This window comes from Toxotes jaculatrix, chromosome 17 (genome assembly GCF_017976425.1).
Source record: "Toxotes jaculatrix isolate fToxJac2 chromosome 17, fToxJac2.pri, whole genome shotgun sequence".
Classification (NCBI taxonomy): domain Eukaryota; kingdom Metazoa; phylum Chordata; class Actinopteri; family Toxotidae; genus Toxotes; species Toxotes jaculatrix.
In genome coordinates, this window is record NC_054410.1 from 17,044,030 (window position 1) to 17,061,368 (window position 17,339).

Sequence of the window (17,339 nt, forward strand, 5' to 3'; positions counted from 1 at the left end):
ACGAGATTGTACACAGATGAATATTCCACAGCTGAGAAATATCATTAATCAGGAGCTTACCTTTTCTGTCAGGCCTTGGTTAGGCCGCCCCAGACGGGCGCTGGTCGAGGTCAGGGTGTGATGACAGATACTAAACGTGAAAACGTCTCTGTTTAACTTACTTGTCCTTGCCAAAATCTTTTCTTCTTTTTTTAAAAAATTTGTGTCACATGCAGGTATAATCCGAAAAACTAGAGGAGCATCTGTATGTTTGTGAACATTTTGATGCTGTTTAAGGGCTTGTGGGATTTGAGATGAGTCACATTTGGATAATATGCTGTTCCCATGAACTACAAAGACCCACGAGATCTGTGCGTTTCACAGCAACCATAGCTGTGATCATAGCATTCTTGTTAGCTCCAAGCTTTTGTCATTTAGCATGAAAGGCGGTAAAAAAGGAAGGACAAAGTTAACACAACCGTGAGCCCCCGAAGCTCTTCCTCTCCTCCTCTTCATCTCTTTTATTCACAGGATAAACTGGCAGCAGAATTAAATTAGTTTTCAGAGAGGGAGAGGAGGAGGAGGAGGGGAGGAGAAGAAGAGGAGAGAAAGAGGCTTCCTCTGCCCCAGGATATCACCGCTGTCCGCTTTCCCCAAAGTTGAGGAGCTTTAGTGTGGTAGATTTAGAGAGAAATGGGAGGCGATAATATGACAATTTATCTGCCAAATACGAGTGGGATTCTGTAATCTGCTTCAGCTCTCACCAGGAAGAATGAGCCGTTTTTTCTCAGGAATGTTCGATTTGTAATGATCATATTAAGGCTGGGTGATTGTTTTTTCTTTTTTTCTGTGTGTGTCAAATAACATTTGAGTAGAAGGAAAATTAAAGGTGGGGGAATTAGCTGAAATTGAATGACTGACCTTTATGTCTGTTTTGAAGGACTTTCTGAAATATTGTTTGCTGTTTTCACATCTCTCTCGTGTCCTGCAGAAGTAAAAATGACTGAAAGTTTGTGATTACATAACATTCACAGTGCGAGGAGGGACAAACAACCCCGAGGGGAGTCAGCTTGTTTACTCCCGGTGTTCTTTAATCAGAAATGCAAATGATTAGCACCTGAAAAGCCTGCTACAGGCCTCTTAGTGCACAAACAGGAGAGTGAGTCTTTCATGGTTTATCAGCAGTTCTCTAACATATGCATAAAGACAGCAACCTGGCAGGATGTATGCCAGTGAAAGTCCACGGCTCTTCCCTGCTGGAAGCATAGTTTATAGTGCTGCTGATTTGTAATTTTCTTGTGCCCGCAGGTCTCCCGGGGGAGCAGGTTGTTGCTGCTTGCCCTCGCTCTCTGCATTAACTCTCATAAATGATTGAGGAGGCACGTGGCGGCCTTGGTCTGGGCCACTTCTCGAGACACACTGATGCTATTAAATATAAAAAAGGCACATATCTACTGCATGCACATGAGAGGAAAGGGGGTAACACATGGAGATGATGTAAGTCTCTAATTCTCAGAGAGGGGAAGAGCCTGGATCTCCACAATGTCAACTTTTATCATCCTATAAATAACTATGTCATCCTTAGGAAGTTACAAAGAGACAGTCAGACCACCATCCAGGAAAAGGTGAGCTGTAGACCTTTGTTTCAACTTATTAAACCTTCTGGAATGATTTAGACTCAGAGTGATCTGTAAATTGCTGTTTTCTTTCATCGTTCCCGTACTCGCTCTCCAGGGTGGTGAGTTCAGGCCCTCCGAGGTTGACGGTGAATCCCAGCGGGAGGTGAAGGTGCCGAGGGTACTTTCTTCAAAGGCAGGCTTGTCAGACATCCTCAGCCACAGAGCTCTTATGTAACTGTATGTCTGCTTCTCAACTTGACAACCAAATGTGCCTCATCAGCTGTCTTCACTGCATTATTCATGGGAAGAGTGGAAATGAGTGACTCGAATACACTCCATCTATCTTAAATGAATGTCTTAGCCTTTGGCAGCGCGCACAGAAAGGCCTGAGCTGGGAGTTAGTGTGTGTGTGTGTGTGTGTGTGTATGTGTGTGTGTGTGTGTGTGGGAAATTGAAAAGTGCGTACAATTTACTGCAGGAGATAAAAAAAAAATTTGAATCAAAGAAGTTAAAATGATTGTGTATGATTATCATGCATTAGAAAATGATTGATGTGTATACCATGAATTCAAAATTCATTTGGATGATGATATAAAAGCTTGTCAAGAATATGATCCAGTGAGTCAAATACATGTCAGATAAATCTATTTTTCAGCTTCAGTTGCTCTTCGGTCCTCGGTGAAGCCAGTTCTGTTCACTGTTGGTAAAAAGAGGAACGTTACCAAGAGGCTGGAGTGTCCTGTGTTTCACTGTGGTGAATGGTGCCTTGTTTGAGTGCAACCACTAGAAGGCACTAGAATTCCTAAGAAAACAAAAAAGAAACAACCCTCAACCAAAAGTGTTTTGGTTGTCTGAATATTTGAATCAGATAAAAAATGAATGGCTTCAGCTTCATTATTAACTCAAATTTTGTTCCCTGAAAAACAACACACAGCTTCGGGAGCATACAATATGGCGCTCCAGAAGCTAGTTTAAATAAGTAGTAGCACCAAATGTGATGACAGTAAAACATCAGGGGAACAAAGTCATCCTAAACAAAGTACTGATGCACATTAGGTTCTATTGTTAAACCACCATTTACTTGTGGATCAGAGGATCTGTGTGAATGACAGGCTGCAGTTTTCTAACTTGACTTCTCACTTGATTTCTCTCCTAATATCCTTGAATCTGTGATTAAAATCAGCAACTTCCTGCCAAGTTTCTCTGTAAGCAAGTTTGAGCATTCACTCAACATGCTATCTGCTGAGCAATATCACAGTTTCTTCATCTTCCAGTTTAGTTGTTGATGTTTGATGAAATGTGATTGTTCCTTGTGTATTTAGTTATCTAGGATCGTTTTAACTTGATGTGAAAAACGTCTTTACTTGATCTTGAAAAGCCCTACATGTATATAAAATGACTAGACTCTGAGAAAGTGATCTGATGTGTTTCCCCACATCCCCACATTTGTTTGTTTTGATCTCACCCCTCTCTCCCCATGCTCCCTGTATGTGACCTCTCCCCCAGCCCCACCCAATGCCACGTACATTTTCTTTGGGGACAAAAGCATGTCCCCAAATCCCGCTGACTCTGTGGCAGTGGTCCGGTCCCAGGGCCACGCCACACTGAGCCACCCCCTCGGGGGGCCCATGTCCTGAAGGCTGCAGCATCAAAGAGATCCCGGGTCAGGGGGCTGAGTAGAACCTGGTTTAACCCTCCCGTGCCCTTTGCATCACAATGTCTGGGTACGTTCCCACTCTTTAACCCTCACTTTCCCCGTGATATGCGTATATCAATGATGGCCCCCCTCCCCAACTCCCTAACCACTTCATGCGTCCCTCCCTCTGCTGTCCGACATACAGGTCACACTCTAGTTCATTTTGGCTAGAAAATCTGACCTTGATCAAAGGAAACTGTTTTGATTTTACTTTAATTAATGAAAGGCAGGAAACAAATTACAACAACTCTTTGTTTTTGGAGCTAACATTGAATTTTAAATTTCTAGTAATACTGTCTTTAGAATATCAGAACACTTTGTCTGGATAATGGCGATGTCAGGGATTAACCCACTTTACTGCGAGTGAGCACACAACAAAATAATCCATCCTAATCTTCCTGCAGCTACCGGCCAATTTCAATGCCATCTTTTACTATTACTCTGAAAAACAGACATTGCCTATAAACTGTATTTTAAAGAATGCTAATCCTTCACTAAGAAATGCACTAACTGCTAATCAGTGGACATGAATTTCCCTCTTAATGCCGACTTTGTTTCCATATTAAACAAAATGTACAACGCAGACCTATCCGGTAAAATGACATGAAAAGATTACGACCCATAATGAAGTTATTTTGCCAAACATCGCTCACTCTGGGTGACATTTTAGATCGGCAGAAGTAGACGCTCCGAACTTTTCCCGGGAGCTTATGGTCCCACCAGCCATATTACTCCATCCATAAAGATGTCAAGGCATCACAAATCCCTTTATCTCACCGCCATTTCCACTGAGATGGCGATTATCCATGCCGTGCGAGACACATTATGCAACAGAGTAATAGACTTGCCATTCAAAGTTAATGGGATTATATTTCAGTCTGTACGGCTCTGACATGTCTATAAACAGGGTTTTGCTGAGGGAAAAACTTTTTTGCCATCTAGATTTTGCAAGACACAATGTCTCTACATTCAGGAAGTGTGGTTAATCTATTTAGATGCATTTTCAGTCGCTGACTCTGTCCCCCATGGTTACTCAAATAGTTCTGCTGAAGTTTGGTTAAGGGGAAGACAAAAAGGCCCGTTGCCTGCACCATAAATAAACAAAAACTCAATAGTTTTCACTCAAACTGTTGCACAAAATCAAAGCCAGAGAGTGAAATGACACTGGAGGCATCCCCTGTGGCCAGTTTAACATAACAAAATTCATTGTTTCATCATGAGTTTACTTTTCAGTGGCTGAGCAGAAGGCAATTGTTTCAGAGTCACTTGGTTAACTCGAATGGGAGGAGGAGAAGTGGAGGGCAAAGGGCACAATCTTACATGAGTTTCCTCTTTCTCCGATGCCCAATAAAATTGTGAAAGAGCAGAAAGTGAATGGCAGGGATGGGGTCACTGAGACACACAATAGTATCTGAGGAGAGAGGAAATCTAATCAGCTTGGAGATGCTAATTTTATGGAGCACCTATTAAGGAGAGTTTTTTTATGACACTTTTTTTTAGAAAACAAAACAGCAGAGCTGTCCCTTCTCAGCTGGGGGCCCCTTGGTCAAGTGGCCCCTCTGCACCAGTGAAATGCCTCCCTTCTCTTTGCCTCAGCCTCAGCAGCATTGAGCCCAGGCTCTAATGGGATGGCACCTCCTTTATGCCTGCCCTCGCCCACATTGGGGAAATGAGGCAGTGTCTGTTTGTTGTTCTGGAGGGTTGTGTGTCCCGTTTATCACTGTCACAGCACAGAGACGCACAAAAAGAGAAGGACCGAAGAGCCGGGGGGGGACTCTGCTGTTCAATCTGTCCTGCTTTGGGCTTTACGACAACGGGCCCCACGTGGCGAGTACCCCACCCTGGACCCATACATCTCCATCTCTGCCTTTCGGGCACCGACAGCCTTTGTATCGGCTCACTCCGGCTGCCAAGATATGTGTCTGTGGCGCTAACGGGGGGCCCCGGGTAGAGCTCCTAACTAGACAATGACAGGAGATCCAAGACGGCCAATGTTTAACCAGCGAGTGGCCCACTCACGTCCTGACCCGGCCCCACAGCCCCCTGTGCCTTTGTGGACTCAGGGTTAATCTTTTAAAGGCCGGAGCAGGGTCTCACCCCCTCCTTCCCACTGTCCCCGAAATATACTGCCACTCAGTCACTAGAGCTGTACTTTTATGGGACCTTTTGTTGAAGTGCTGCGTACTTTGCCTTTAAGTCTACAGAGCTTCATTACTCTCTGATCTTTAAATCTTTTTTGGAATTAACACATCATGAATAATAGATTACTTGGAAAATGAAGCAGAGTGAAAACTTAAAAGGATGCTTTGTACCCTTCAGTGCCTCTGGTTGGTGAGCATAAATAAAATCATTAATCAATGGTTGCTGGAAATTAAAGATGTTCAGCAGAGATAGATTATGAAGCTTAACAGGACTTTAAGGTTGTAAAAAGACTTAAAAGGAAGCCACCGCTGCCACAGGTGGACAGTTATCTGTTAACCTGCAGGGCTCTTTTCATATTCCTTTACATTTATGTCCTTTCCATTTCTTCTCCTCTCCTCCCCTGCCCCACTTTCCATCTTCATACACATGGGAGAAATGCAGTGCTTGGCTCTCTCTTTGAGTGCTCCTTCTCTGTATCGAGTATTTACAGGCGCTCGTAAACATGTATTGATATTTAATGCTGCACTCAGCAGGGCAGGGTCTGCTGGGCCAAACTTAGAGGCCTGTGCCTCTTCGAGACAGGAAAAGCGAGACAAAGAATGATATCAATAACAAAGGTTTCTATAAACCTACACTCAGCCCTCATGTCGCTGAGAGGCCACACAGCCTTATGACAGCATCCTGGTGTGGCAGCTGAGAGACCGGCTCCCTGTCCTTATGTGAGGAGAGAAATGTGCTTTCCCTCTCATAAAAAAATGTGTGGTCCTCCTGTGGCTTGCTATCTTTTCTAAGGAAGAAATAGTAGCATCTGTGTATGTCATAGTGTGCTGATGAGGAGTGCAGATCAGTTCTGGGTTTGGCATTCCAGTGTAAAGAGTGTCATTGGGTTCTGTCAGTACACTGATTCAGATTATCTTGTATTAAATGGTAGGTTCACAGTTTTGCATGTGTCTTAAAAGAATATTTACATGCCCATGTGTACACTGAAACAGTTAGTGGTTGATGAAAATATTCCTCCTGTCCAAAACGTTAAGAGTGGCTGCACGGTCACATGATTTCACAAAGGATCATGATGACATCTGAAGCAGAATATGAAAACATCTCAATTCAGTGACAGCAGTATGACACAGCTCTTCTGTGACGGAGACAGGTCAATGACGCCGTCCCTCTTCAACCCTGCACTGGTTCAACAACAGGAGGCAGATAAACCACAGGGTCATGGCCTGGTTTTTGTCAGCAAAGCAGAGAAAAGCAACACGACCACTCTGACTTTGTCCTTCATGTTGTGTGTCTGAGAGTCAGGGTGTATGTTTTTCCCTCATCCTTGACACACTTATAGATCTGCTGTAGGATCTGTCCATGTCTCAGCCATGTTGGACACTGGACGATAATGTGCCACAGGAGCAGATCTCCTCATCAGTATTCAGATCCAGCCATATGTGAATTAAGGTTTAATGTGCTTCCGTAATCGCCCACCTGAGCCCCTTGGGTGGAGTGAATGTGTGTGTGCAGCAAAAAAAAGAAAGAAAAAGAAATGGGCAGGGAATGTAGAAGATGATGAAAATGACAGACTGAGGGGATATGACAGGATTTGAAATAAATCATCTCAAAATTGTAAAAGAATATTGCATCTCTACAGCTTCATGATGTGTACTTTCACAGTTTTTTTGTAAGTTCTGAGGCATGTGCCTGTTGAGCTAAACTGCAATTCTCCATTTGGTTACATTAAGCTAAAAACCAAAGAAGTCAATTGTGTGTCACTAACTAGTCTGATGCCTTCAAAAGACCAATGCTTACAAAACAGACACGCTTGATTCATTGGGTCTGCGGAGGCTGTATAGAAACCAAACACATGTGGGCGCACACACACACTCACACACACCATTGATCAGCTCGTCAATCACAGGCCAATGAGGATAGCCAGTGGCCACCAACACTCAGGTTATTGTGTGCGCTGACCCCAGGGTCAGCGGTAAGTAGCTGAGGACTGAGCCCCACACAAAAGGACAGCATCATGTACTTTCCACATACAGTGGCGTTGCCGTCGGCACCCTTATGAATAGACACATGGCAGGCCTATCCACAGATGGGACAGGAACCGGGGGGTGAGGGGGGGTGCTGCTGTGTATGTGTGTGCATGTGTTGCCGTGGTGAGGGAGCACAAGCGGAGGTAACAGACTGAAACAATGGTGCTGATGAAAGGCAGGAGTCGTGCCTGTGCTTCGGGGAGGGAAATTATTGGGCGAGCAGGTCCCCTGGTTTATCAGACTGGATAACGCGGAGACGAGGGGGATGGAGGAGACAGAAGGGGGGCACAGAGCGGCAGAAGTCTGCAGACTGCCGACACAAAGCCACCCCCATGCACCAGTGAGTGGCCAACTGTTCAAAAGTGTGACCAGCACAATGCCGAACAGATATACTTTGTGTGTGTTGTGTTTAAGTGCGTGCAATTCTGTGGGCTTGTGGGCATTTGTATGTATTTTTGTTTTGATTGATTAGGATTTGCTGACTATTTTAATTCTAATCTGCAGCATCTGTTTCTCCCTCATGATCATACACCCTTTAGTAGATATCACAGTTACTTTTTAGTGTTATCTAGGAATGTAAATAGTTGGGGTAAAAAAAAGATAGTTAAAATAAAGATATTGTAAATATCTGGTGAGAAAATAGTCCCTCTGAAAACTGTTTACATTTTGTTCTGTGGATTAGAGTTGAATTATTTTTTTTTACGTACCATTTTTCAGTGCTGTTTTCACCACAAACACGCCACTGAATTGGGGTTGAGAAAAAAATCTAAATCTCAAAACTTGGACAAATAAAACCAAAACTATCTGTAAGTTTTGTTGCAGAATTTGAGTGAATTTACTTTTTAAAACTTCAGGTTCTTGGATATTGAATCTAGCTTTAAAGTTTAAGTCCCCACACTCGGCAATTGATTTAGAAATTCTTTGTATTATTAATAGAACTGCACAGTGCATCTTGGACCTTTGCTCGCTTCAGAGCTTGCTTTGGAAGAGAGCCGACATATCTTTTGATACACACAAGCAAGCAGGCAACAGTGATGTTACAGGAGGAGCAGACAAGAAGGAAAGAGTCCTCTGTCTGACACAGTAATGTCCATTTTACAGTCTTAAAGTTTACTAACGTAAGCCGTCATCAACCACCATGTTCTGCTCTCATACCAGACCAGAAAAACTATGTACTATTCACCTGTAATGAAATGCGGACAGGTGCATGTTATTGCTTCAGAATTCAACTTTTCATTTGTAAGAAGAAGAATGTGTTATTTCTTTTTTTTTTTCAGCTACAAAGTCGCACTTTAAGAAGTGAATCTTTCTTATTTGGTGGTGACACTTTTCAGGGGGCCACCATCATTTGGGTCCCAGCAACCTGAAGGCCAACATCTGGACTGGTCCCTACGCCTCCTGATGACGGTCTGCTCGGCAACCGGTTCTGCTCTTTCCCCTTTCACTCTCTCCCCCTCTGGCCTGTCTTTCCTCCCTTGGTGTCGCCCCAGGGTAATTGTGGGGTAATTTATGAAGTTCTAGCAGCATGGAGTAGGCCAGTGTATGGGACAGCATGCTGACCGAGTCCCATTCAGCTCCAGAGGAGAGGGCCTGGACTCCTTTTATCCTCCCCATTATCAGCATCTCTCCCTGGGCCTGGATCCCCCTCCTGATTCCCCTCGCCCTGCAGCCCTCCTCAGCATGCAATCCTCCGTGGCTGCTTAAAGATGAAGGGGAAAGTTATTGGACTCTTTAGTGACTCATAAACATCCTAGGGGATTTTCATAGCGCCTTTGTGTCTTTTTGTTGTGGCCCAGATAATGCAATTGTTTCAGGCAGTGTAAATGAATAAATCACCGAGCAGTTTGTCCCAGCGGTGAGAGATAACAAAGGGCAGCACTCCCCGTTCTCAGAAACACTTGTCGGCCCGTTCAGACACTTTGTGAAACAATTTTATATCTCTCTGCCCAGACATTGGTAGTTAGAGGGAAACGTTTAGATCCATAGATGAAGCAAACCAAACCAATCCCACATATCTGCTCCCGCTGATCACTTCTCCCGCTATGATCTTGATCTCAGAGCCTTGATAACCGAGCGACATGGGGAAAAGTAGTGGTAAACAAAAGCTGCTGCGTGTCCTCTATGGGGCTCTGCTCTCGACCACATGCCCAGATTAAAGCTCAGTGTGTGTGTCTGTGTGTGTGTGTGTGTATACAGCAGATCTAGCCGCTGATCCTGTTAAACAATGACCAGCAGAGAGTGAAGGAAGCCTTACGGTACACAGGGCAGGTTTGCTCTTCAGCTTAGCGCTTTATTGAGCCATGATAGGCCCTAATCTAGCTTGATCCTCTGTCGCTACAAGCATATGCCTGTGATAATGCCCTCATTTTCTGGTCACCTGAGCACTTTCATTGGGGTGCACCCTGTGAGGCGGCAGAAAAAGGGTCTCTAAAGCCTAAAAAAAAAAAGTCTGTCACAGAGCCCTTGAATTGGATGAAGGGTCCTGAAAGGTGGCATCCAGAGAAGAAAGTCAAACACTCTAATGCAGGGTTAAAAATTGAAGGATTATGTAGAAACATGGAGGGTGGCTACGCTTTCATTTGTAAAATGCAAAGCTCAGAGATCCTTCTGTCTCTCTGTGTGGCCCGTTGCCTCTGTAAACACATGAATAAGAATAAGAATGAGCAGGAGAATAGGATTTATCTGGCTCATGCATATAATAATGGAGTAAGGGAAGGTCTGATTACACTCCTTTTATGCAGATAGAGCCCCTAACAATGATCCATATATGTGTTCAGAGTGTTTGTACAAGCACACAGCTTCTTTTTGCTGTTCCTTCTCATTGATGTTCTGTATCTCCATTCATTTTATATGAGTGACAGTCTTACTAATCTAACTTCATGTGCAGTTAATGAGTAGCCTTGGCATGTCTCTTCTCAGTTTATAGATTATGTATTAAGAGCATTAAAGAAACAATTTTGCTTGTTTTCTTCTCTTTGGAGTGTGTGAAACACAATGAGAGGTGTGGCACAGAACCAGCCACTGAAAGGTCTGAGAGACTGGAGAAGGGATGAAATCCGGACCATTGTGTCCAACTTAGTTAATTAGGACCTGACCCAATTAACAGAGAAGAGTCCAGCAGCCATGTTGGCTTTGAGCCTAACGATGGGAAAATCCATATGCTCCAAATAAATGGCCCATGTTGGCTCTCAAGGTTTCCCAATTATAATATCACTGAATGTTGGCTGAGCCACAGCACCCTGCAGGGCCCCCTGATGGCGCTGTGGAAGGGGGGTCCTGAGGGCCCTCTTGAGTCCCACTCCTAACTTTTTGTGGGTCCATGTGTGTCTGTTTTTACTTTGAGAACGCACACAGTGACGTGCAGCTCATTGTGAGCATTGTGAGCAAGTCCATTAAAATTAAAACACAACACTTGTAATCATGAATTATAAATGGAGGGCATGTGCACAATGTTTAAGCTTGGCTCAGCCATCAATACACATGTAAAAATACAAATCAGAGAGTGTCTTCATGCAACACAAGGGGTGTGTCATTTATTTACATGTCCACGTGGGAAAGGATATGTAGGAAAAGAGAACTCAAACAAAGACATACTGAACATAAAAGTACTATAAGATGCAAAAAAAAAAAAGGATATTGATTCAGTTGCAGCGCATTTCATAGAAATAAATCTCTTCTCGTAAATATATAACAATTGAGAGTGGGTGTTTGTCAGAGAAATTTGGAGGAATTGCCCCTTAAGAGGGAGGCGCTCTGAATTTCTAAATCGGACACTTCAGGGTTCAATGAGAAATAACTCCTAAGGCCATTTTCATGGTTAGTTAATGAATATCTTGATGTCAAACGCAGATGGACTTTGAAATAAATCAGGATGAATCATTAATGAGTATATTTAAGTACACTGCATTTTAAAAATTGAGGTTGCATCAAAGCAACCATATACAAATATGTATGAATCACGCATGGTCACTCTAAATTTACTTTGACAGACAACTATTTCTGCAGCAGTCTTGAGGCACAAAGATGCCCACGGCTGGAGGAGAACGTCTAGCAGTGTTGGGTAAATATAAACCAGGGTGTCCTACTGTGCACCAAGACGAGGAAAGCAAACAGTTTGGGAGACGAGTTACCAGATGACGAAACGCAACACACTCCAGCCTCTAAAATGTTTCCTCCATCTGAACTAAAGAAAACCTTGTATGTGCAATCATGGTGCTCTAGGCAAGAATCAATGCCCGCACACGTGGTTCACAAAACCGATGTTTTTGCAAATCTTTTTTGCTTCCCATGATGATATAACACTTGAGCAGAGTATTATTATATTTTCAAACCGCTGATCCTCTATCACTGCCTCACTGGAGGCTTTCCTTGGCAATGAGAGGAGGCAGGAAATTCCTAGGCTGAAATCCAGCTTCTGAACACCAGAGACAGAAGTGTTGAGAAGGCCAGCCTGATCCAGCTCAGCAGAAAACATGTTGGACATAGGAATACAGTTTTCATTTTCCTTAAAGTTTATTCAGTGCCCCTGACAGCCTTTTTTGTTTCATCAACAGAAAGAATTTGTGAAAAAACCTCAGAAAGTGCTAGTGGCTTTACGGTTGATTTAGGGAAAGACAATGCTGTGCCCACTCTTTAGTATCTTTTTAACTACCTCCTCCCCAACTGAGAGACCCCCTTCCAGTGATAGTGATGTGATTTCACAGACTGTTTCAGGAGCCGAGTCAAATTTATCTGACCCCTTTTGTTTTGAGCTCCTGGTTGAATTGTACCTAGTCTGCCATTAACGCTGCTCTTTACATGTTTAAGAACCTCATATGGTGCTTCATACCTTTCTCCAATGTGTCTCATGGATACCATATGTAAATAAGGCCTTGAAGGCATCATATATTTGGTGTTATGGAGCAGGGCAATAATAACAGTGGTCAGTTTCCCTCTTTGGCTAATCTGGTCTTCACACTCTCACTTTTACTTCACTTCGAGCGTCACACGTCAAACTTTTTGTCCAATTTTATTATCAATCACACATTTACTGTTTGAACAACAGCATCTGAAGAAAGTTTTAACATAGTCCTGTTTAACTCCTGGGTGTGCAGCTTAACACAACATGTGAACAACCGCCCCGCTTTGGTTAATGTGTAGGGGGTTCATCAGGGTTTGGGGGGGGGGGAATTAAATGTGGGTGTGGGAAGGTGAAGTGGGGGCTGCAGGAAGGAGGTGTAAGAGGAGGGTGAAAGTGTGTCCCTTCTGCAATTGGCTGTGGCTCTAAGTATCTCATTATGCGGCTTATTGTTCCTTTGTTGTGCTGGCAGTATAAATACACCCCAGTGGGCCCAGAGGGTGACAGTTTAGACAGACTGACTCCTGTGGACAAGACCGATCATCAGACTGAACTCTGAGAGAAGTGAGACTGTGGCGACACAGGGAACAGGAAAAGCTTGAAAGCCGAGAACTAGGAAGCATCTGTAGAATTTAAGTCCTCAGCTCAAGCAGCAGCTCAGAGTTTCAAGTTGTATTTTTGGACCATTTTTCAATTTCTCCCGCTACAACCAAGATGGATTCTGACGCTGGCTCCACCTGCAGCCGCTCTTCGTCCCCAGACCTGGTGGTGGATGACTCAGCTGGGAGCTTCTTCTCTAACAAGATGTTCCAGACGTACTGCCAAGAAAACAGAGCAGACAGTGAGGTCGGCCAGAGAAGGACGGAGCACTGCACTGCAGGCGGTAAGACCAAGACCAGGTCTGATCTCAGCAAGGAAGAGATGCAGGACCTGAGGCTGAAAGTCAACAGTCGGGAGAGGAAAAGGATGCACGATCTGAACCAGGCGATGGACGGCCTGAGAGAGGTCATGCCCTATGCTCACGGCCCCTCGGTCCGCAAGCTGTCGAAAATCTCCACCTTGCTGTTAGCCCGCAACTACATCCTCATGCTGTCCAGCTCTTTGGAGGAGATGAAGAAGCTGGTGGGGGACGTTTATGGAGGCAGTGCTGCCATCCAGAGCCGCACAGCTGCCCACCCCGCTATCACACCTACAGCCCCCACAGCCCACCTCCCTCTGCATCCTCTGGCCCAGTCCCTGCACTCTCTGGTGGGCAGCACGCCTTCTGCTCTTCAGCATCACTCACCTTCCTCTTCTTCTTCAGCTCCAGCCCCGCACTCCCCTCCATCTGCCAGCTTCCTGGGATTCCATGCTCCAGTCCAGGGCCTTCTGAAGGACCCCCTCCACCTGACCAGCTCCTACAGGCACTTCCCGGGCATGCCCTGCCCCTGCTCACTCTGCCAGCCTTTGCCCACCACTACCTCCACATTGCACAGCCTGTCTATGAACAAGTGAGGGAGACTCTCTTAGACCTCTGCTATTTGGATCAACACAATGAACCAAACAGCTCATAGAAGATTGTTAAACAAACTGCCAAAATAATGGCTGGTGCCACAATTTGTACATATTGTATATATCTTCTGCCATGCAAACTGCTGCTATTTTTTTTATTATTTGTTTCTACGGCTTTGTTTATACAGAAATATTCTAAATGCACAAGGGATTTTATCACAGGAGCAAAGACTGTAATTTATCTGAAATCTGTGGTGATGAAAAATGTCAGAAAATGGAACTTGTGTGTCCTATTGTGATTTCTATTTTCCTAAATTAAATTTTTTTAAATAATAATAATTCTTGTGTGCCTTCTTCTTTTTATGAATGTGATTTAGATGTTTTTATACTATTGTATTTTCCTGACTGATTTTCTGTGATTTGGTGGTTACTCCAGTCTGAACAATATTTCAATATTTTTGAAAAGTCCTATCAAGTACTATTTCTTTTTACATGACAGCTGCTTTTTTGGAAGGGTTTTACACATCAGCTGCATGAGAACAACACAGCAACATCCTCTTAACTAAACAGAAGGGCTCAGAAAGACAAGAGAGCAGCACAAAAATGGATGATTAGGAAAGGGTGTCATTGGTTGCTAACCAGCTTTGGACAGACCAACCTCTAAAGAGCTAAAAAGGGACAGAAGGGTGAGACAATACGCCGGCACAGAGGTTGAATGTGGTGCTCTTGAGCCAGGGGACAATCCATCTTCACCTCAACAGGGTGTAGGAGATGAAAGGACGACACAGGCGCCAGGAAGGCCCGTCACTTTTTGTCTGACGCAGACATAGCCATGTTCTTAGCTCTATGCCAACGATTTGTCACTGTCTCATGAGAACATGGATAGAGGCAAACAAAGGGCAAATTTAAAGCAGAGGACATAATGTGGTCTGTCTAACACAAGCTCCTATAAAACCGTACAGGATTCCAGCTTCTTTATTCAGAAATATTTCCACAAATTTGCAATCGAATTTGGTTGAATTAATGTTAAAAATCAAGTTCTAGCTGACTCTTAACAATGATTACTCAACTAAACACCATACACAACTATTATACACACTGATTGCCATGAACATGATTTAGTCAAACAACCCAACAATAGCTGGCCTTCACTTAGCAACAAATCAAGCGTGTAAAATACATGCTTATCCTCCCACGGCCTGACAGATGAGTTGGAGATCAGGGGAGAAATGAAGAGATGTAACACTCATTCTCACCCACCTCCCTCCCAACCCTCCTCCTCCTCCTCCTGAGAGCCCTGAATAGGTCTGAACAATAGCCATGCGTGGGACACAAAGGCCGGGGGAGTCCAAGCTCTCGTGCCTGGGACACAGACCCCCTCCATTCAATCTACATTTCATCATGGTAACAAGCGCTGTCGGGCCAAAAGGCCTGACACCCTCGCTCGCCACAAAGGCGGTTAGCTCTAATATATGAGGCTATTGACACTGTAAAGAGCCCCTGTCAGTACTGGGGGATTGTCAGCTGTGGGATGTCTCAGTGGGGGGAGGCAGCTGCCAGCCAAACCAAGCGGTGGAGCTTCTGTCGTGGGGACTGGCGTTGCAGCGTCACCTGGTCCCTGGTCCCTTGACACAGAGACCCCGGGTCCTCCCACAAGGTCCCCCCCCTTTATTTGGGCACAGGTGGGAATGGGAAGCAGAACACATTGTGGAGATTAGTGGGGATCGGCCTCCCTTTGCTCTAGGTAGATAATTAGAGACACTGACTTGTGCAAAGCTGGTGTTTCCTGATCGGCACCAGATGGTGTTAACCCACGGTACGGCATCAGTGGTCTGGAGTGTGTGGGTGTGATGAGTGTGGTGTGTAATGGATATGCTTCTTAAATCATACAATATGGGCAGGTCCTCTGTGTGCCATTATGGTCAGCCGCTGCTGTCATCATGGTGCTCTTTAGCATACGCTAACCAGCAGTGGCAGCACTGGTTTTAGTCACAATGTTGTGCACAATTAACTCTGAAGATTGAACACAATGATACAGAAAAGGGTAATTTCAGCAGGAGTGGAGGAAGTATTCAGATACTCAGATATTCAGATAAAACTATGATGTTAAAATACTGTGTTACAAATAAAAGTCCTGCATTCAAAATCTTGAAAGCACTTTCAGCAAAATGTACTTAAACAAGTGAAAGCACTTGTTTTGCCATTTGGTTCCTTTCACAGTGTCATATATTTATCATAGGATTATTATCATTAACGTGAGGCTAGCAATTTTTGTTAGCAGGTCTAGGTGTAGGTTTGAACTACTTTTTTAAGTGTTGTCGAATATACCAAACCTCAACTCTGTTAAGACTTATTTTGCTGTGCATTAAGAATATTTCTATCAGTTTTTAAATCAACATGTTTAAAATGACTTCTACAAAACTACTGTGTGTGATTCATTTGACTGCTGTGTCTTAAAACAAGAAATAATATAGCACTAAAATTATGAAAAAGCTGATTGCAGAAAATTCTTAAAACAAGTTCATTTGCTCTGAAAAAAAAAAGGTCTGACTGAAAAAACTCTGAGCCTAAATGTTCCTAAATGTTGGACAAGACACTAAAGTCTTCAATAACACGAAGGATGCAGTGATAATAACACACATTCGCCTTTTGTTAATTAAATGTCATGCAAACACTATCACACCGTGTCCGTGTAGACAGATGGATAAGTTAACTGCTTCACCTACTGATCAATAGAGGAGTACTTGTCCCAACTTGGCTCTGCACAACTTGCATTGACAGAGTTAATTAGGGGACTGAAAGACCCAATTAAGAGGATTGAGGGGCTGGACAGGGGAGACATATTGCAGGACATACGCACACATTGTGCAGCGTCTGGATAAAGGGGAACTTCAATTAAGAGAGAACACACTTCCAGAGGCTTGTTGCCTGTTCTTTTTCATTTTGTGCTCAGTAAAGCCCTCAGCCCCCTGTTCACCCAGAATACTGATGAGGGGAAAGCACAGCTGCTGGGGCTCAACACGCATAAGCAATACGCTCACATGCACGTGCACAGATGTACAGAGAGGAGGAGATTGATGAGGGGATTCGGGTTGGAATTACTAAACATCGATTAGCCAGCATAATGGCTCCAGAAGAAGAGGTTTAGGCTGGATGCATTTGTTTGTTTTCACGTACAGATTATTGGTTAAATGAGTTTTAATGAAAAGAAAACAACCTGCATATGCTTACACTGCTAGTTCCCCTCATGGTAAAATTATATTACAGTTTTTCCTTCTTTGTTTTGATGAATTTCTGCCAACTGTATTATGAAACTGCAGTGATGGCAAATGTATTTAAATCTTGTTCTTCTCAGAGTTCTTTTTATTTTTTCTCTACTGTAAAACATTTTCTGATATATAAACTTAATTTGAGAGTAAATAAAGCTGTCATTCTCTTAGTATATGTGACTGTTTATCCGTAAACCACAGAGGGGAAGTCGTGTTGCATCACGTCTGTTTTTTTTTAAAGCCATGGAGCCGGGGTTAGAGTTCGCCTCATACTGATGA

At 43.8% G+C, this 17,339-nt stretch overlaps 1 protein-coding gene across 1 annotated transcript; it reads left to right on the forward strand.

Moving 5' to 3' along the window:
- The first annotated feature begins 13,014 nt into the window (after window positions 1–13,014).
- Window positions 13,015–13,794, forward strand: olig4 (oligodendrocyte transcription factor 4). Its single transcript, XM_041061142.1, has one exon. It carries the CDS (start codon window positions 13,015–13,017, stop codon window positions 13,792–13,794), a length of 780 nt encoding a protein of 259 aa, XP_040917076.1.
- Window positions 13,795–17,339: the final 3,545 nt, after the last annotated feature.

Coding starts and splice junctions, on each gene's coding strand:
- olig4 (XM_041061142.1), top strand. CDS start 13,015: ATGGATTCTGACGCTGGCTCCACCTGCAGCCGCTCTTCGTCCCCAGAC.